Genomic DNA, 21,079 nt, shown 5'->3' with positions numbered 1-21,079 from the left:
TCTCCATATTAGTATATTGAGCCTCAGAATCAGTGCTGAGAATTCCCCCATATTAATTTGACTGTCATGTTTTCTTTGCCCATTCTGCTTGTGTTCTCAGCTGTGTATCTTATCTATTTCCTGTCCATGCAATTCATCATATTCAATAGCGTGACTTCTGTCTCCATTTCTTTTCCCTGTTTGGTCTACCTCTCTAAATATTTGAGTTCCCACAGGACTATTTTCAATCTCATTCATAAATGGAGTTGATATCACTGTTATCTTGCAAATATAAGAAAATCACTCTGGCTATTTATCCTAGAGTTCGGAAGTGGCTGATTCTGCCAGTAGAGCTGCCGGCTACAATGTGAGAATGGCCTCTCTGGGAATGTTAGGCTGGCCATTTTACAAAGTGTGATTCTTGTGATTATAATGTTACAGTGGATGAATACCCGGGAATGCTTGTAAATGCTTGTTTGCTTTGGCTCTCTCATTATTTAGAACACACAGCTAGGACATAAAGCACACTTATTTTGTGTCCTTATGAAGAACAGCTACTCATACCAGACAAAAGATCGTGTAATGCAGTTGCTAAGAAACGCATCTGCAAATCAGGACCTTCCTGGTTCAGATTCACCTCCATCATGCACTCACAAGGTGGCCTTAGGCAAGGCCCTCCCTCTTAGCCTCAACTCCCCAGCTGCAATGTGGGGATAAAAATGCTTGCGTTACAGAGTTGTAAAGAGTTGTACAAGATAATTCATGTGAAGTACTTTGAACACTTGAAAGTGATGTACAAAGGTTAAATATTATTATGGCAACACAGTAAATATTTCACAGCATATGATGGTGAATAATAGTATATGGCTTAAACTGTTCACCTTACAACAACAAAAAGAAAGAAAAAGCAGGTTTGTTTTTGCTGCTGTGCCTAGTACAAAATGGGAATGCACTTTAGGTTCTGGGTGTGGAAGCATTTGTAGCAGGTACAGGGATCGTCTCAACAATGTGATCACCATGTAGCTGGGCACTTACACATCTGGAAGGAAGTGTATTGTGACTGAAGGGACAATGGACCATTGCTGTTTTCTGCAAGATGCCACATCAGCCATCTAAGTGCCAGCCACTCAAGCTATGCATTGGCTTTCACCTTCACTGATAGCAAAAATGTTATTTAGCAAGAATTGTGTTTTTTAAAAAACGGGCTCCCCCTTTTAGAAAATAAAACTTTTAATATAATGTATGACCTCTACCCTTTTGAAATTTGATATGAAGATGAATTCAGTCCTCTCGCTTCTGGAGGACAAAAGGACATAGTAATACAAATAGAGGTGATGGGACTTTTGACCAGCCAGAGTTAGTTATTTGCATTTTTGCAGGGTCAAGCAATTGCAGTAAGTGCTAAGGAGTGAGGAGAGTTGAGAAGCAGCAGGGGGAGCCCATTTGAAGTTTACTGAAGTGCTCTAGTGAAGAGAGACCTGAGAAATTTTATGATTAAAGTCAAGTGCTGTGACTAATCCATATCATACAGTTTGGAAGCTGCTGAAAAATAAATAGTGTGAATGCTATTAATATTTTTCTTTTCAGGTGCTGGCATGTTATTTTCATTGCTTGTGCAATAAGGTTAGTTATCTTTTTTTCATTCAGGCTGCTGAAACAGATGATGAATTACAGTGAGGTAATATTCACACCAGTCACATGCTTTTGGGGTAAATGCATAAAACAATACGTATTTTTTAAATTTGATATTTACGTATCTAGGATAGGTATTCCTTGTTAAAATTTATTTTCTGCTCTTTGCAAAGTACAGAACAATACATATAATTCCTTGCACTCCACTTTTAACCTTGATGTGTTAACTAATTAAAGGATTTTATTTTTGCAACCTTGATTTTCAGAGAGTGATCAATATAGTGAATTGCTTAATATATCAATGAATTGTTTAAAATTACTCAAAGTAGTCCTATCCTATTGAAATTAAAAGGACCAGTTAGGCATCACCTAACTTAGCTTTTAATTTCAATGGGGGTAATTTTTCTTATCATGTCAGCCAGTAATGTTTTTATACAGTTGATAGTTTGAGACTATATTGACCAAATCCAAGGAGGACCTTGGATATATGGTGCATGTATGTGTTTTGATTGTCCTTTTTGTTGGAAGCCCCTTGTGCCACTGCCACATGAAATGCCACTCCACACATCTCCAACCATTGGAGGTGTCTTTATAGAACCATGAGGATTGCAGTAGGATTATACTTGACTATTTCAATCTCAGTCTTACTATCAAGAACAATTTCTATAGCTTCCAGCATACTCTACTCCAAGCCAGCACTGAAATCAACGTCTGCTCAATGTGTTGGAAGTCTTGGAACAGATGAGAGGAGGCCTAGTGTGTATTGAAGAACCTTCTCCAGGCTTTGCTGGGCCTCCTTTTATCTGCTCAGAGGCCTTCAGTATGTAAAGTATGGGAAAACATCACAATCCACTTCAGAATCTGGGCAGAGTGGATTCTGCATTCCGCTGAAATGTTTTGTAAGGATGTGCGACCAGGGTCAGTACTGAACTGGTTCGGTTTGAAGGCTCAGAATCAAGCCAAACCACCCCCGGTTCAGCTCAACCCTGGACTGAACACCCCCCTCCGGCCCGTTGAGGGGTTTGCGGACCTTTTTACAAAATTTTATTATTATTATTATTTTAAAAACTTCTCCCCACTGGGGGGATTCTCTGAGGCAGGGGCGGGGTCTGTGTGTCTGTGGAGGTTCCTCCTCCCGCACCAGCCTTCCTTCAAAAACTGCACCACGCGGTGGCCTCCAGAATGGCCACTGTGCCAGAGGAAAGCCAGAACGGCCACACGGGGCCATTTTTGAAGGAAGGAAGGCCAGTGGGGGAAAGGGAACCTCTGGGGATACCCCACCACCACTGTCTCGGAGATGCCCCCTGGAAGGGATTAAGGTGTTGTTGTTTTTAAAAAAAATTACTTTCCCCCCTCTTTTTAGAATGTCCACAACTCCCCCCTGCCCAGAACAGACAAGGGAGGGGGTTGAGGGGTGGCCAGACTGAAATGGCCTGGTCCCATCCGGATCAGCCGGTTCTGTGCACACCCCAATGTTTTGGTGTGGAAACACTTACCTCGAAGTGTTTACAGATTTGTTGCTTGAAGCAAAGCTTTACACAAATTATTATGTGTGCATAATTTATCTTTCTTCCCCAACCACTTTTCATTACAGATTGCAGCTCTACAATGTATCACAAATTCAGAATTTCACCTTGGCCTCATGTGCAACATTCCTTGTAATGATGTGGTAGACATAGCACACCTTCATAATTTAAAGATGTACTACTTACCACATACATTGTTGCTTTGATCTAAATGAAAACAAATTTTAATTAGTGATTATTTGAGAATGTAGAAAGATGAAACAAATGCTAGTTTTCAAAAACACTGACAGAAATGTTTTGTTTTATTAGTAGTTTTTATTGAGATTTGTTTTTTCAGCCTTAAAACAGCAGAGGCTGTTTTTTCAGTCTTATAACAGCACAGCAAAGGGAGAAACATAAAGCGGGATAAAGAGGAAAGGGAAGGAGAGAAATTCAAGAAGGGTCAAGTAGCACATAATAATTTCTAGAGTTCCAGAAAAATGAGTATTCAGTCTAAATTAATTAGGCAAACATATCACTTCCCGGATATGACACATGATTGCTGAAATGAGGTTAATGGAGCGCTTGCTCCATTAACCTCTTTTAAGGGGGAGGGTATTTAGGCAGGCTTGCTGCCGTGGAGCTACTGGGCTCACCTGCTAGCTTGGCAGTTCTCACGAGCAAGCAAAACCAGGCTGGGCTCCCGTAGCCCCGTTTTCCTCGCTCGTGGGAATTGCCTCATTCTCACAAAGCCACTGTCAAGATATCATTTTCTTGCATTGTGAGAGATGATGGGAGTTGTTGATCAGTGCTGTAGCAATGGGAAGGAATGTTAGAAGTGAGGGTTTTAAAGCATTGCTCTTAGCACCACCGCAACCTCTTCTGGCTACTAAGGCATGATGTGATGTTAATAGGTCTGTCTTGGTCAGTTAGAATCAGTTAGAACTGTTCAGTTGTTGTTGAACAGGCTAATGCCTATTTTGGTATGCTGTTCAATGTCACTCTCTTAGTATGGGATGTTTTAGTTTCTTAATAAATCTTTGCTTTTTGAACTCAACCTACTGTCTGCAGATAATCTCTTGGGCTTTACCAGCAGAACATACTCTGCTGTGTGAGTATTTTAATGTTTCTCCTCACACCTCTCAACAGCAAGACCATGCCTTTAGCACTGAGGTATAAACTACCCACTTTCTCTGTCGAGGCACAAGGCCCACATTATTGACTGTCTGGAATATATCCTGAAAACTATACTCCTGTTGATACAAGTGATTCAAGTAAGTAGCATTAGACAATATTACAGGTGATCCAGTTGGATCCTTATTGAATTGTAAAATAAAGTTGTTTCTTTATAGTTCAGCATGACAAATATTGATGGACTTACGATCTTGCTTGTATCGTAGCTGATGTTTCTTCACTTTGTAAATGCAATATTGTATTCTGTCTAGGAGGATTAATATAACTAGAATTTTTTTTATCGGTACATAACTGGTAAATCCTTGGAGCGTACTTAGTTCTACAGTAAGCAATTTCTAATCAGAACATTTTGATGTCAGCTCTGTGGCTTCTGAATTGGATTTCCTGGCATTTGCTGTGATGTGATAGCTTTCTTATTTCCAATCAGAAATGCAACACATTTATGCAGGCAGTAGTTTACTTTGAGTAATGAGGACAAAAGCAACAGTTTTCTTGATTGTATATTAATACCTTGAATTCTGGTGTTAATCTTAAAGAACAGAAGAGGTTGTAAAAATCCATCTTTAAGATGTGAATACTTCAGTTCTATCCTGGGGTGATAACAGCATATGTATGTATGTGTGAGATTTGAATCCCACTCTTCTTACAGGGAGCACAGGGTGGCATAGATTCTCTTCATAGATTAAATGCCAAGTGATACCTGTTAGTTCAGATACTTCATTATTTATTTATTTATTTATTTGATTTATATACCGCCCTTCCAAAATGGCTCAGGGCGGTTTACAATTAAAACAAACTTCTGATTTGATCAATTTTCCTAATTTGCTCAACAATAATTAAAGCAGGGAATACCAGTGAGCACCATTTTCCTATGTGAATTTAAATGTATGTCTGTGACTGTAAATGTCTTTAAAAACCACTTCTGTTCATGTTCTGGAGGGTCTCCTTACTCATTTTGGGGCAGGGCCAGCTTAAGCCATTGGCCAAAATGTCACCGGCCAGGGGCGCAGTAGGTTTAGGGGCACTCTTCTCTTGCCGCAGAGTGAGGGCTGAGAGCCAAGTGGGGCCAGGGACAATGCAGAAGATGGATTGTTGGCCCTGGGGAAAGGACAGCAGCAGGGCACTGTGCTGTGGCGGCAGGCAGGTGTGGGAAGCAGCAGCAGCAGCAGCAACCTGCCTTATGTCTTTGCCTCCTCCCCCAGTTTAAAAAAACAACAACAGGGCAAGAAATCTGCCTTGCGGATTGGCTCAGCAGCCAATCAGGAAGATGGATCTTTTGCATGCTGGTTTTTGATGGTAAGGTGGTGGAGCCAAGGGCTGGCTGGAAAGGGAGTGGAAGAGAGTGCATGCATGATGTGGGAAGCCCCAGCACCAGAGGCCAGGGAATGTGCCAGTCTTCCTGGTGCTGGTAAATGCTGGGAGGGTCTGCCAGGGAGGAGAGGGTTGCTGCACCACGTGCCTGCACACAACCACCACCCTTGGTCCCTAGCCCCTGCACAAACTGGAGGCTGAGCTCTGCCTCTACTCTGCTCCTAGCATTCCTCCGACAACATGCAGTGCTCTGTCCTGCCTGTTCCTTTCTTCCATCCCCTCTCTCGAAGGCCAGCCTTGGCTCCTCCATAGGTGGTTTCATGGTTTATTTATTTCCCTTGCTGATTGACCATGGCTGATCAATGGCTGGGTAGGAAAGTGCTGCTATGCAAGAGGGAGAGGGGTGGGTGAACAAGGAGGTGAAAAGCCCATTGTGGGCTGCCTCTGCTTGGGGTTGAAGACTGTGAAGGTTGCCGGGGTGCGATCACGGTTGGGTTGAGGTTGAACAAGGGAGAGAGAAAACCAAGCTACTTCTGCTTGGAGTGCACTGCAGTGAAGAGAGACTCATTGAGGAAGGATCTATAAGGGTGTAATTAGTTACTCTTTGGGGTGTGTGTGTGTTTGTTTTTTAAAGCTGAAATCTCTTTAAGGAAAGAAAAAGAGGTGAGCAGCCCAGCTTTGATGCTGCAGGTTTTCCCTTTCCTATAGGATAGCCTGAGAAGCTCAGTTCCAGAGTGGGTATATATGGTCAGTATCCTCAACTGTGAAGACAGATGCAAAGAACTCATTCAGCTTCTTTGCAGTCTCCTTATCCTCCTTAATAATCCCTTTCACACCTATAAAGGTGCCTCAGATTAATCAGACTGTTTAAAAATGTTTATTCATTTTTATGTAAGTCTTTTTAAAAACTGCAGATGGCAAACACTGTTTAAAAGAGTCATTACGCTCTTCTCTTACACAGGAAGGAATGTCTTTTTCTGAGATTATGCATACTGTGATATATACAGACAGCATTCTGAAACAATGTTTTTTTAAAAAATGCAAAACTTATTTTATTCAGACACAGATGTACTCAGATTCACTTTTAAAGTGAACACATGTACAATCATTTACACAAAAACATGTACATGTGCTCACAACTGTGCAGAAGGACAGAACAGAGGTCCCATGTGAAAGGTCCTCTCTGCCACACCAGTGCCATTTCTCTGAGGTACTGTACCAACACTGGCATGGGAAGACGCTGTGAAATGGACTCCTGCTCCTTTGTAACCTTGGAATTTCAGACTTACTGAGCAGTATAGGAAGGAACGATGTTGAAGTAGTTCTTTCAGGCCTGCTTTTTCAAAGCTGCCCCTGATCTCTACTAGTCCAAACTGAATATGGGCAAGGCAAGGAAGTCAGAAATTGTATCCAGCATGCATGACTAAGGAAGGAATGGTCCACATTCTGCCTTCTGTACCTGAATCCTGAGGAGATTGGGGTGCTGTGGTGTCTCAGAAGACAAAGAAAAACTATATAAAAATGGCAGAGGGTGGGCACCAGAGCAAAATTGGCCAAGGGTGCCACAGTCCCTTGAGCCAGCACTGTTTTTGGGGCACAGGGAACTGCAATGGAGAGAAGGGGGTGAGAAAGCCCCATTTCACAAGCAGAACTCCACTAATAGTGCTCTGGAAACAACCCATCCTACTAAGGTGCCTGGAGAAGGCCCTACAACTGCAACCAACCTTCATGTTTGGTAAGAGCAGTTCATCAGTAGAGCCAATTGCCTAGGGAGTGATGTGCTCTTCCTTGCTGGAGGTCTTCAAGCAGAAGTTATACAGCCATCTATTGGAGATGCACTCTAGCAATGGATTTGCTGCATTGAGCAGGGAATTGGGTTCAAAGACCACTCCAGTTCCATGATTCTAAGAGAGTAACTTCATGATTGGAAAGTCAGCCACCAAACCCTTGGACTGCATTGTCCTTAGTATTTCTCCGTGCACCATTTGGGAATTATCATTTACATAATTACAATTATCAGTCCTGAGTTGTTGCTTTTTAAGTTCCACAAAAAAAATCCATCATTAACAATGGGAAGAAACAATACAACTGAATTATTGTGACTTACCTCCTTAGCTGACATCTGATTGTTACTGAGATATCAACAGTTCAGTCAGAAATTCAGAAGGCAGACTGTCTATCTGAATTTATATTTTCAACTTTTTGTAAGCAAGAAGTCAGTTATTCTAATAAAGATGTGGTGACTGAAAGCTGACTGAGCACAGTATTGAAGGATGCTATCTATGCTTATAAGTAGATGTCAGCATTCATTACAATGCCTGCAATGAGTTAATAACTTCTGATAATCTCTCTAGCTTTTGGTTACAGAAAGGTTAAATTACATGCTGAAATTTCAAAGTAGCTCAGTAATTTGCTCTGAGAGAACAAGAAAAAACAAGGAAAAATAAACAGCTTTCAAAAGAAAGCATTGCTTTGCATGATGTGAAACTATACAGACAGTGTGTCCAAAAGACTTGTCTGTTTTGCAGCACTCATTCTATTTTCTCCACAGAGAATGGTTGTCAAAATACCACTGTCCTTCCCAAGAGCAACTGATGACTTCTAAAGGAAAGCAACACAAATTGGAGCACCCAATAATAAAAAAAGATATGTGATACACAGATATTATGGAGATTCCAAAAACAACAACAAAGCAGTTGTAAGAAACTGAGATTGGTTAGGATGCTTCATGGCAATATAAAAATAGTAAAGCTGTGCATTTTTCTTTATATTTACAGAAGAATGTACTAGAAACATTGTTGTATTGATTGCAAGGGTGTTTGGTTTTTTTTAGAGTTGTAAAAACAAAGAATTACTATCCATTCTGTTATAGCTGCATATATATAGCTGCATATACTGTATTTTTTAACATGCCCCAAATGGTGTGTGTATCTTTAGACAGTAGAATGTATGGGCCTGCCATGTGGATCCATTTGCGATTGGGTCCAAACTCATCTGGAATCCCAATGATCCAAAATGGAACACTCAGAGCTTTTCAGGCTGCCTCCTTCCTTTAAAAACAAACAAACAAACAAACAAACAAAAAAACAAAAAAACACCTCACTAAAGATGAGAGGTAATGGCAGGAAGGTCTGGTCTCAAGAGGCAGTGTAGTCTCTGTTAGGATCTGGACACTGATGTGCATGTAAATGGCAACATCCAGGGGGGCATTGTGAATCATAGGAACTACATTTCCCATTGTTCCCAGTTTCTCTGGCCACTTCTGTACATAGTCACTCATCAATATATTTCCTTCATTTTCGGTTTAAAATAATTTTCTAATGAGTTTATTTCTAAAAAGAAATGTTACATTTGGGAGGCAGTGCTGGAGGGTAGCCAACGTATGGATGGATGGATGTATATTTCAGATATAATGGCATATACCTGTCATTTTTATCACCAGTATGGTAATGTGTGTAATAGTCTGGGAGTACCAGACGTTACAGAGATACTGAAACGAAGTTGATGCACCCACGAGGCTGCAGTGTTGCATTGACCATTGTCAGCTGACTGCTAGCCTGAATGTAGTCAGCTGACCCCACAACCCAGTGAGAATTGTGTTAATGAGGATTGGCTGAATATGCCCCTGCCGCCAAATCAGCTAACTTCCTGGCAAGCACCAAATGTTTTAGTCTAAATTCTGTGTGCTTATGTGCTAAATTTTGCAAGTCTCTCCTTATATTTTCTGAGAGCCCATCATTGTCAATAGGAATGGTTTCAAGACTAAGTATCACTATCCAAAAAGTGCTATGTGTGCATAAGAGAAAGATAAGTGTGCTTCTGAAACATTTGTTGCAGCAACTCCCACTGCTGAAATGACAAGACACTGTTCCATTTTTAAAAGTGGTTTGTCTCTTCAGCAGTGAGAGCTGCTGCATCACAAATATAAAATAAAGCACTACCCCCTCCCTCCAGCATATTTGCTTCTTTGATTTTTGGCTCACAACTAGAGAAACTAAAGCCAGGAAAGGAAAATAAAGTTCAAATTCCTAAGAAAAGAGCTGCGATAGAACAAGTGATTCCCAAGCAGGCTACCTCCAGACAATAGCAAATTATTATTATTTTGCCAACCCTATACAAGTGATAGGCAGATTCAGTGCTAATGGAATAATATGTATTATTCCATTCCACACAGTCACCTTCTGACAGAAAAGATATGCTGTAAAAAATCCACCCATCCTTCCCTCCTTAACTAAAATAACCATCTCATTCATTCATTAATTCATTCATTCTAACCACCTTATTTATTATTTATTTTTCTATGTAAACCGCTTTGAGAACTTTTGTTAAAAATCAGTATATAACTTGTAATAGAATAGTAGAAAACTGTTGCTGTCAGGGGTGATGTTGCTTCAATCAGCCTGGCTTACATCCTGACTAAATTATTCAGCAGAAGTCTCACTGAAATTTATAGGGCAAGTTAGCAATGTAGTCAGGATGTCAGCCCATGCAGAGAGTGCCAGTCCCCACCACTGCTGCTAGACAGCATCCAGACTAGTTAATCATGATTAAACACCACTGAAATCAATGTGACAAGTTAGTTATGTCTACCTTAAGTTCATTTAATTTCAATGGGGTTTAGTCATGACTAACTTAGTCTGGATCCACACTCTGAGATCTGGCGGTGTCGTGGTTGGACTAGGACTGGGGGAGATCTGAATTCAAATCCCCATTCAGCTATGCAACTTACTGGCTGATTCTGGGCCTGTCACTTATCTCTCAGCCTAACCTGCCATAGGGTTGTTGCGAGGATAAACGTAACCATGTACACTGCTCTGGGGTATAAATCAGGGATATAAAGATTGGGATATAAATGGGAAACAGGTTTGGCGCTGCTGGGGGGAGGGAGCGGCAAGCAGGATCTTTAAAAAGAGAGGAGAGCAGGCCCTTATCTGCTCTCTTTTGCCCCATGCAGCTTCCTGCTGCAGTGGTGCTCCTCCCAAGGAACCACACACAGTGTCAGCATGCTCGTGTGTGCTGGCACCACACGTGGTTTCTTGGGAGGAGCGCTGCAGCAGCAGGAAGCTGCATGGGGCAGCAGAGAGCAGGTAAGGACTTGATCTTTTCTTTTTAAAAAATCCTGCTCGCTGCTCACACCCTGGTCGTACCAAACCTGTGCCTGAACCTTGGTTCATGCACATTTCTAGATATAAATGTAGGAATAAATAAAAATGAATAAATCTTGCTGGCTGATCCTGCTGAGGAAACTTTGCTGGGCCACACCTTTCCTCATAAGAGCTCTTGCTGCTCAGTGGGGAGAGAAGAGAATATGAGGTAAAATTGGCAAAGGTTTTTTAAAAATCAATTTCACCTTTTTCTTTTTTTAACTTGAGACTGTAGCAGGACTTACTGCAGAGGTGAAGGGTGGAAAGCCTTGTGCAGAAACACACTCATAGGACCGTTGCAAAGTTCAGAAAGAAAATGCATATGTGTAATTGATTCAGTAGACTTGGAAACAGAATGAGTGGAAATGGAGGGTGATCTTTTACTGTCACAACTCAACTTTTGAGGGGTGAAATGCCCTCCACCATTAAGTGAAACACTCTGATTGTCTTCAGTTGGCTTTCAGACTAGGCCCTAGTGCATCTCCTCCATTTATCTCCTGCTTTGACAATATAAGGTCTACCCTGCATCTCTACTCCCTGCCCCCACTTTGGAAGTAACCTGAGAGTGTTAAGTTAGTACTGGAGATTGGACTGAATAATTTCCAGATTTGTATTTCCAAAATATGGGGCATAGCCATTTTTTATCCAATCAGCCCCATGTAAAACCATCCCTCTCCATTCAGAGGCTGATCCACATATATATATATATATATATATATATATATATATATATATATATATATATATATAATAAAAAAAATTAAACTCCATCTTTAGATTTTACAAATGACAGATTGTTGGGGCACCTCCAAAATGCCCCCTTCTCCTTCCTTTTCCTTATTATCTATTCTGATGGAGATTTTTGTAGGAATCAAAAGCTCGCTGTTTGTTTTGTTACTTTTTGGTTGGTCCTGCTAAAAAGCATTACCTATTTCAGATTATAGATTTTTCTTCTAATGGACTAACCTATAATTTTGTGATTTGGAGATAGCATTCATCTTTGCATTCTCTCCTAAGTACCACAAGCAGTATTTTTGTAGTCTCAAAGGCTTCTCCATGTTGCTGCTTTCTGACTGAAACACAAAAACATCCAGTTTAATATATATCTGTTTATTAACTTGAAAATGAGCCACAATTGTGTTAAGTAGGCTCTTTAGAACAAATAACATTTAACTGGATTTTGAAGTGTGTTCCACAGTGGCACCTGCTGCAGTTAGAACTAGCATGAGAACTTTGAAGCCATTTAGCCTTGATGTCATTTTCAGAAGTCCTGCCAATATGCATTGATTTAATCTGATGAGCTCTTTTAATATATTGTGAACTGCAAAATATCTTCTTTGCAGCTGTGTCAGCTTGCATGGAAGTTAGCAGGGGGCTGTATACACAGGAAAGAGCCTAGACTGGCACAATGTTCCTGTCAGTTTGGTCTCCTTATCAGACTTGCCACATATAGTATTATTTACATTGATCAAAACAACCAAATAGCAGTTTCATAGAAGGGAAACCTGGAAACTGTGTTTATTTTGCATCAGGATGTTGGCTGTGAATCAAATAAAAATAAAGGAACCATTTAAGTACCCTCTCAGACTTAAAGTGCTGTGCTAGTACTGCTATTGTTAACGGTTGAGAAAACCTTTTCATTATAACCTTCTCTTTTCAGATGCACATAGCGTTCTGAAAAATTATCCTTCAAGCTGAAATCTATCATGGTTATTCTCTGTCAAAAGGTGATTAGACTAGTTTTTAAATGGGTCCAACCCCCTCCCTCCTGTGTTTCCTAGTGGTCTCTGAGAAATTTTATGCACCATCATTTTGCTTATGCTTCAGAAAGATAACTTGCCTAGAGAAAAATGCCCTTCACACTTAAAATCAATTCTAAGATCAACAACTTTTGGTTTAAGAGAAAAGCTTAAAGTTTTTACATTCAAATTCATTCATGCACCAAATAGCTTCAAAATTGTAGGTTAAGGCTCTCTTCTTTACTTCTGCACCATGTGAGCAGTAAAGACTTTGTAAGTCTCACATCATGTGTTTGCTTCCACATTAGGCTTTGTGTACCTATACTTTACCTTGATCTTTTAACCATAATCCTCTTCCTCTGCAGGTTGGGGAGAATGAAACTGGTGTCAATTCTATATAAGTATTTACGTTATTTGCTGCAGGAACAATATACTTTTTCTTCTCTTGAAAAGTGTTCAGGTTGAAGCAGAAGCAAAACAAGCAAAGTTCAGACATAATCAGATTATATTTTCAGACTTGCTGTGTATTGCTCGGAAATTGTAAACATTGAATGTTTTTTTTAAAACATAGTGAACTGTTGCAAAAGGTTTGCAAACCTCAGTCCTATGTATGTTGGTTGACTCATAAAATAGGGGTGCTTTGGTGACTTCTGTGTTGTTCCATGACAATATAGAGTTTAGATGTTTCCCCCAATCCTCAGCTGCCCCAACCTTGTTTCCTTCTATACATCTTGCATTTTCAACCTTGTTTACTCATATACAGGAACAGGAACTTATATGAAATCATATAGGGGCAGCAGGGAGTAGGGGATGTGCGACATTGAGCCAGCATGGTTCAGGTGGTCCAGATTTGAATCAGACTGGCCCCCCAAAGTGGAGAGCCGGTGTAAGTTCAAACTGGATCAGCCCCCGGTTCAAAGAACTAGTTCGCCGACTGGCTTGGATATACTTGTAAAGGGGAATCCCTGAGAATTCCTTGAGGATAGGGTTCTCTATCCTCACAACAAGCCTGTGAAGTAGATAAGAGTGGCTTAAAAACACCTGCTGAATTAATTTGCATTTATTTATTGCATTTTTATTCCATTCTTTCTCCATTGAGTGCAGGGTGGCAAAAATGAACACCATCTCTATCCTCACAGCAAACCTGTGAAGTAGGTTTGAGAGATAAGAGTGGTTTAAAAGCACCTGCTGAACTTTGTGGTTTAGGACATATTTGAACTTGGATCACCCCCATCTGTTGAACACTAAGCATTACACCACACTGCCTCTCACACACTGTGGGATAATATCCTTAATAAGATTTTTTTAAAAAAAAATCTCACTTTTAAAAGGTTGTGATCAAGGCTGGTCCAAGCTGCACCCACTTCAGTGCCTGAGACAGCATAGTGAGATGCCTCTTGTGTCAGTGCCTGCATACCGTCATCACTGTCCTTCCTCCCCAATCTCCCTTGAAGTGTGGCGGAAAGGAGTGGTGAACTAGAGCACCTCCTCTAAGCACTAGCTCTAAGCCACCCATTCCTCTCCTTAGTGCTTCCTTTTAAAAAATCTAATAGAGAGTGGGAAGAGGGAAAGCAGTGACCGTGGCTGGTTTCCCACAGGTAAGGAGGGCATTCAGGTAGCTGATGGAGGTAACTGATGGATGTAGGGCAGGTGCAGGGTCTGCCAGTCCACTACCTGAGACAACTGCCTCAGTCAGCTTCATGGGCAGACTGGCCCTGTTTGTGATAAATGTGTATTTTGAAATACATAGAACTCTAGCAATGAGCCTAGGGTTAACTGAAAGCTTCCCCTCCCCCAGTATATTTTATGGTAGTTATTGTGGGCTTTACTTTGGATGCCACTTCTCTATACAAGTTTGTACAAAGATGAGTTGGCTCAGAACCCAAGAGCAATGCAATAAAACAATGTGGTTGTTGACGTGACCTCATGCTGGGGAGGTCTATGGGGAAGGCAGGAGCTTGCCTGCCTTCCCTGGCAGATGAGCGTTGTCATCTTTGCCCACATGAGTGGCGGCAAAGGCAGAAGCTGGGAGCAGGAGTACTTCCTCCTCCTGCATCCCAGAGTGCCTTGCACCACGAGCACAGCCACTCCTCCCCCCAGCTCACTGCTGGAAATAGCAGCGGGCTGGGAGGAAGAGTTATGCCAGGCAGCTTGGGTCACATGTGTAGCCTTAATATATAGCAAAGCATCATTACAATAACAGTCCACTATCATTTCAAAATGTATGTATATATTTCATTGTCTTCTGAGGAGCCCAGAGTGGTGTACACTGTACATGGTTATGTTTATCCTCAACAACCCTGTGAGGTAGGTTAGTCTGACAGATAAGCGACTGGCCCAGAGTCACCCAGTGAGTTTCATGGTTGAATGGGGATTTGAACTTTGGTGTCCCCTGTCCTAGTCCAACACTCTAATAGCAATTTAGAAGACAAAACCCCCAATGCAATAATAAAAGTTATGATAACTAATAGCATTACAAAATACATTATGAAATACACAATATCAGTAACAAAAACTAACTCAGTATTTGTCTTCATTACTACCGTAGTAAAACCCACAACACCAAGTCTTCATTTATTCAATCTAATTTAAGGATTTACATGCCAGCATGCACTTTTAATGTAGAAAGTCACTCTCTCTCTCTAAATAAACAATAGTATATAATTTTAAAAATGTTTTAAAAATAAAATAATAGGAAGGCTGTTCTCACATGCAGCCTAGCCCAGGCTAGGGATGCCCAGCCTGGGTTAGGATGCACATGAGAACTGCCGGGATTGAGCCCAATCCCGGTGGGACAGCACTGCCTGACCCTGTTTTGAAACCCACCTCTTAAATGAGGTTAAGGGAGTGAGTGCCAATGCTTCAACACTGATGGGCACCTGCCTATCACTGGGGGTATCCCCAGAATGCACTGAGCACTGAGGCAGTGCATTTTGGGCATTCCAGGGGCCAAGACGACTTATGCCAACCCCCACACCTCTGTGCTGCTGGGGGAAACAACGGACCATCTGGATGCATGATCTGCATGCCCTGACCTTCCTAGACCTGGCAGCTAGATTGTCTGCGGGGAAGGCAAGCTTTTCCTGCCTTCCCTGCCACCCGCTCTGAAGCCCTCTCATGTGATCATGAGAAAAGGCTCATAATAGCTTTGCCTAATTTAAAATATATTAAAATGCAGATCTTGCCAGTTTAGTGTGATCCAGGGTAATTCACCAGTATGTTTCAGTTCTCTCTCTTTCTTGTATCTAGTGGGAGTTTTCAATTTTAAAATAAAATAAAATAAATACCAGTCTAAGCTTTGTTCCAGGAGAAGCAGCATTTTTGAGAAGTTCCCACTAACAATGTCTAACCCTGGATAGAGACGCAGATAAATTCCATTGTTCCGTTCTAAACATGGAAAAAAGATGGTCTAGCACAGAAAAACTGGCTCCTGCTAAATTGTGGTGTGCTGTTCTTTCAGGAGTCAGTGTGAGTGCCACCCGTGCCATAGGTTGCCTACCTCTGCTGCATACAGTGCCACACTGGTATTAAAAATAACCGTACACCATTGTGAATGAAGGGTTCTTTAGGCATACTTATTTCTGTTGTTATCTCTTCTTAAATAGGTGAATTCAGCTGTTGGCAGTGAAGGTGAAGTGCGCATTATTCAAGAGTGCATGAATTTATTGTGCACATGTTATATAGCAAATATTCACTTGTTGGTTTTTTGTGGCAGGCTTTTCCAAATTAAAGGAGTGCCCCTTAATTAAGGTTAGTAGCAAAAAAAAAAAGGTTCTGTAATTATAAGCCTCAAATTTCTATTGATTATAAATATGACAATTGTTTAGCTAATTACCTGAAACTTGGTGTGTGTGATGTACTTGATGAGGTCTACAAATGTACATAATTTCAAGGAGAACTGATAACAATTGCCACACAGCAAGTTAAAAAGTGCTGAAAATTGCCATGATCTTTCGCCCCTCCCATCTTTAAAACAGTGTAGCATATATTTCTTTCAAATTTTGGTGAAAATGACTGATGTACTCTGTCAGACCTGTGTAAGAAGATTGTATTTTAATAGTTTGGTGATTATTCAAGCAGCAGTTCAAAAGACATTACTGTTTTCCTACACCATTAAAGCCTATGGCTAGCAAATGCTGGTTAAGTTATGCAGAGCATGACAGTTTTGATAATGAAGCCAGAATGGTAACACATTTTGCCAGTACTCTGAGATTGGCAGAAGATGCCAGCTAGTAGGGTTGTGCATGGAACAGGATTTCCGTTCCATTCTGAGCTTGGAACGGAATGAAAATCCCTGGAATGTTCCGTTGGAACAACTGGGTGAGCTGGTTGTTCAAATGAAATGAGCTTGGAATGTTTTGAGGGTTCAGAGCATTCTGAGCAGCATTTTGGTGCACTTGGAATGCTTGGAATATTCTGATTTGGAACGGGGTCGTTCCATTCCGAGCTCAAAATAGGTTTTTCATTTGAAGGGTATTCTGTTTTGAGTTTAGAACACTCGAAACACTTGTTCCGAGCTCAGAACGTTCTGCACATCCCTATGTGCAGTAGGGATGTGCACGAACCTGTTCGGAGGCCGTCTTACAGGCCTCCGAACAGGTTCAAAAGACTGGCAGTTTGACCAGTTTGAAGGCCAGGAAGGCCTTTAAGGACTGGGAGAATGCACTCCCCCCTCCCCCGCTGGCACTACAGTTTAAAAGGGTCAGGTGGAGCAGCAGTGTACCTCTCTGCTGCCCTGTTGCCTCCCCAGATCAGAAGTACCCTGCGCGTGCGTACTTCTGGTCCAAGGAGGCAACGGGGCGGCAGGGAGGTATGCTGCTGCACCCCCGGACCCTTTTAACTTCAGTGCCAGTGGGGGAAACATGGCAGGAGGGGGTAAGTGCATCCTCCACACTCCTTAAAGGTATCCCCCCTACTCTCAAGCTGCCCCCTGCCGGTTCCGTGCACATCCCAATACGTTAGTGGTTTCTATTGCATGTGCAGTGCCTGTTCAGTTATGGAATTTGAATTCTCAAGGAAGAAGTGAGGGGAGACATGAAATGGATAGTTGGGGAAAGCCAGGTGGGTAGTTAGAGCAGGGGATTTGGCCTGAGGTGTTATCAGTATGCAGATGTCACTCAGTTGGATCTCTCTTTTTCATCAGACGCACGCAGGTAAGGCAGTGACTGTCCTGAATCAATGCCTGGATGCAGTAGTGGACTGAATGAGAGTGAACAAGTTGGGACTGGATTGAGACAGAAGTACTGTTGCTCGGTGGTTCCTCTGCCTGGGTGAATGATGTTCAGCCTGTTCTAGATGGGGTTGCACTCCCCCTGAAAGACCAGGTTTGCAGTCTGGGGGTGCTCATCGATCCAGCACTATTGCTAGAGGCTCAAGGGGCCTCTGTGACTCGGAGTGTCTTTGATCAACTTTGGCTGATACACCGACTGCGACCATACCTAGACAAAGATAGCTTGGCTACAGTTACTCATGCTCTGGTAACTTCTCATTTAGATTACTGCAATGTGTTGTTTATGAGGCTGCCTTTGAAAACAGTCCAGAAACTGCAGTTGGTACAAAACAGGGCTGCAAGATTAGTAACTGGGACTTGGCATTTTGATCATATCACGTCGGTGCTTCGTCAGGTGCACTGGCTCCCAGTCCATTTCTGGACCCAATTCACAGTGCTGATTTTCACCTTTAAAGGCCTAAATGGCTTGGGACTGGGTTACTGAGAGAGCACCTTGCCCCCTTTGTCCTGACCTGAACCTTAAGATCTTCTTCGGCGGCCCTGAATCATGTGCCCCTACCAAATGAGGTGAGGTGGGTGGCTACTAGGGAGAGGGTCTTTTCGGTGGTTGAACCCTTTTTATAGAATAGCCTTTCCAGTGAGGTTTGCCTGGCAGCATCATTTTGTTCTTTTAGACACCAGGTAAAGATCTTTCTGTTGACTCAGGCCTTTTAAATTTGATTTTTAAATTTGATTTTAAAAACTGACTCTTTAAAAGTTTTTAGATTGTTTTGTACTAGTCTGTGTGTGTGTGTGTGTGTTGTGATTTCATGTGTTTTATATGGTTTTATTTGATGTTTTAATACTGTGTTGTGAGCTGCCCAGAGAACAATTTGTTATGGGTGGCTAACAAATAACATTTATTATTTATTCATTTATTATTGAGCACAGTTTGTGACATTGCACAACGTCATTACTGATCATGTAGCATGTCCATTAAAGCATCAGGCTTAGGTTCCAATTACCCAGCTTTGTGGGGCTTGAGCCAAAATGAGATAGCCTTAACCGTGGCCTTAACCGGGCAGGTAGGGGTGTGTGTGTGTGTGTGTGTGTGTGTGTGTGTGTGGTGTTATTTTTTTTTTAACTATCTAAAATGTTATCCTTGTTCAAAGTATTGACAATGGAAACTTGGAGGTGGATGGCTTTCTCAATAAGTTGCTAAGAGTCTTGTTCAACTGTGATGGCATGGAGAGAAGTATGTCTATTTAATTGGCATTGCAAGCCCAGTAGATAAGCTTAAGTCTGGAAATTGTGGGTGAAGTCGCTGCATTATTCAAACATTTATCTTTGGTCACCACGGGAGAATTTAACAATGTTATGTTTTATAATTGTTAAATTATAGTAATTATCAGAAGAGAGAATAAAAGGAATGTTATGTTTGCTTGAGAAAACTACTTTCTGCCTTCTGTGCAAAGCAAATTATTAAAATTTAGAAGAACCTAATTGTACTGTACATGATTGAAAAGATTTGATACTCCTATAACTATTGCCCTAAAGTGAGGATGCTTAAATATCTTAATAATTTATTTCATGTACATGAATTATGAATCAGAATACAGAACATTTACATTAAAAGCAAGTGTGTTTTATTCACTTTACGTAATCTATGTGGAGGGTGATGACAATGAGCTCAACCAAAAGTTAACTTTTGTTGAGTTTCTGAGAAACAGATTTGGATTTTGTATGTGATTCCCACAATCCTGCCAAAAGTAGTTGGACTTTCCAAGGATGTACACACAGTCGTGCAAACAATACTTAATAAACACCCAAACTGTTTTCAGGGACCCTAGATTGGGCTCCTTCTCTTTAAGAGTTGCACCTAATCCAGTAATAGAGGTCAGTAAGTAGGCTGAGAACTACCAGAACAAGTTTTTGCTCCCCTACAGCTTGCTGAACTGCTACTTCCATCCTTGTGTGGAAGTGTCTTGTGTTGAAGGCCTTCCATCTGCCTCATGGGACCCAGAAGATAACACCAGGTGTTTTCAGTGAGACACTGTGCTTCCTTCCCTATTGTAAGCCATTGCTAATGATGACTGCTTTACCCATTAGTTGCAGGTTAGATTCCTGGCCCAGTTCAAAGTTCTAACATTGACTCGTAAAGGCCCCGTGGTTGGGGTCTGTGTACCTCAAAGCATCAACCTATCCCATCTGTTCCTCCTGGGTTCCCTCAGATCTATAGGGAAAGTACTGCTTCATTTGCTGGCTTTTATAGGACTGGGGATTGTGGTGTTTGGCAGCAGCTCCAGTCCTGTCAATCACCTTTTAAAGCCTAAGGAACTGTCCTCCAGGTGGGATTCCTAATGGAGGGTCTTTAGAATGGAGCAGAGAGTGGCAGTTAAACTGACTAACTGTAAGAACAGATGTTCAGATAGGGCGTAGAGAAGCCAGGAGATAGGACTTTCTCAGAGAGGGCTTAAAGAAACCAGTAGTTAGGGATAGATGGGCTAGAGTGAAGATCTCTAGAGAGATAGGGTCTGTTCTGGGACTGGTGGGCTTCCAGGGAGGGGCTGGGTAGGTCAGGATCTATGTCTATAGGTGATAGGCGATCCAACTGTGGCTAGCTCAGTCAGATTGTAATCTATCTGTCCATATACACTGTAGGATGTCTGCCCGTGGATGTGTGTCACAAATCTTACATCTATAGCCAAACCTTGTTATTGTTATAGAAACTATTATGAATTAGCTGGACAGGTACAGAGCATCTGCACCTCTAATATGTCGCCTGTCACGGCAGCCCCCCCCCGCTATCACTGTTTTGTTGCCCACCCATTGCCACCTCCTTCTTCCCCCACCCATCCCTTGCCAGCTCCTTCTTCCCCCCACCCGCCCATTACCGCCACCTTCTGCCCGTCACCTGTCCATTGCCACCTCCTTCTTCTGCCCGTCTGTCCCCGCCTCCTCCTCCCACCTGTTGCTTCTGCCGTTGCCACTTTTGGCGCTGTTCCCCCTCCCCCTTGCTTGCTGGCTGGCTGGCCGCTGCCACAGCCACTGCTATTTTCTTCCCTCCAACCCATGCCTATCTGGCAGCTTTCCGAATTCTTGCAAGAGCTGCCGCACATGAGATTAGCCACAGGTTTGTCTTAGAGAAATATATATAAAGAAGATGTGAAGTCCTGCTTTGGTAGAGAGAAACCTTTAAGCTGCTTGTACATAAATAAACTTGATTTTGTTTTATTTATAAGTTCATCCTGTACCTTGTGTGTTATAATTTCTCCTTACATAGCTGTCAGCTACTCTACTAGGGGTTGTCAGGATGAAAACCCAAGCAGGTGGAGCTGAGTGGGGGCAGCAAAGGCTAGACACAGG

The 21,079-nt window shown here is 41.9% G+C and overlaps 1 protein-coding gene across 10 annotated transcripts in view; it reads left to right on the top strand.

Moving 5' to 3' along the window:
• The window catches only part of PRKN (parkin RBR E3 ubiquitin protein ligase), a 1,235,051-nt gene that overhangs the window by 276,175 nt on the left and 937,797 nt on the right, over positions 1-21,079 (top strand). Inside the window, exon 2 of one of the 10 annotated variants that reach the window (XM_053295241.1) lies at positions 1,567-1,602. The exons of 6 other annotated variants lie outside the window; for them this stretch is intronic. Coding sequence is in view for 1 of the 4 variants with exons in the window: in XM_053295194.1 (XP_053151169.1) it covers positions 12,472-12,492 (21 nt within the window). In the remaining 3 variants the exon portion in view is untranslated. Of the gene's footprint in view, positions 1-1,566; positions 1,603-4,299; positions 4,391-10,664; positions 10,709-12,456; positions 12,493-21,079 lie in introns of those variants that run through there. 3 more of the 10 variants (XM_053295295.1, XM_053295214.1, XM_053295194.1) reach the window with 3 other exon arrangements.

The sequence above is a fragment of the Hemicordylus capensis genome, chromosome 1 (assembly GCF_027244095.1).
Source record: "Hemicordylus capensis ecotype Gifberg chromosome 1, rHemCap1.1.pri, whole genome shotgun sequence".
Classification (NCBI taxonomy): domain Eukaryota; kingdom Metazoa; phylum Chordata; class Lepidosauria; order Squamata; family Cordylidae; genus Hemicordylus; species Hemicordylus capensis.
This window is presented reverse-complemented; position numbering and strand designations above follow the sequence as displayed.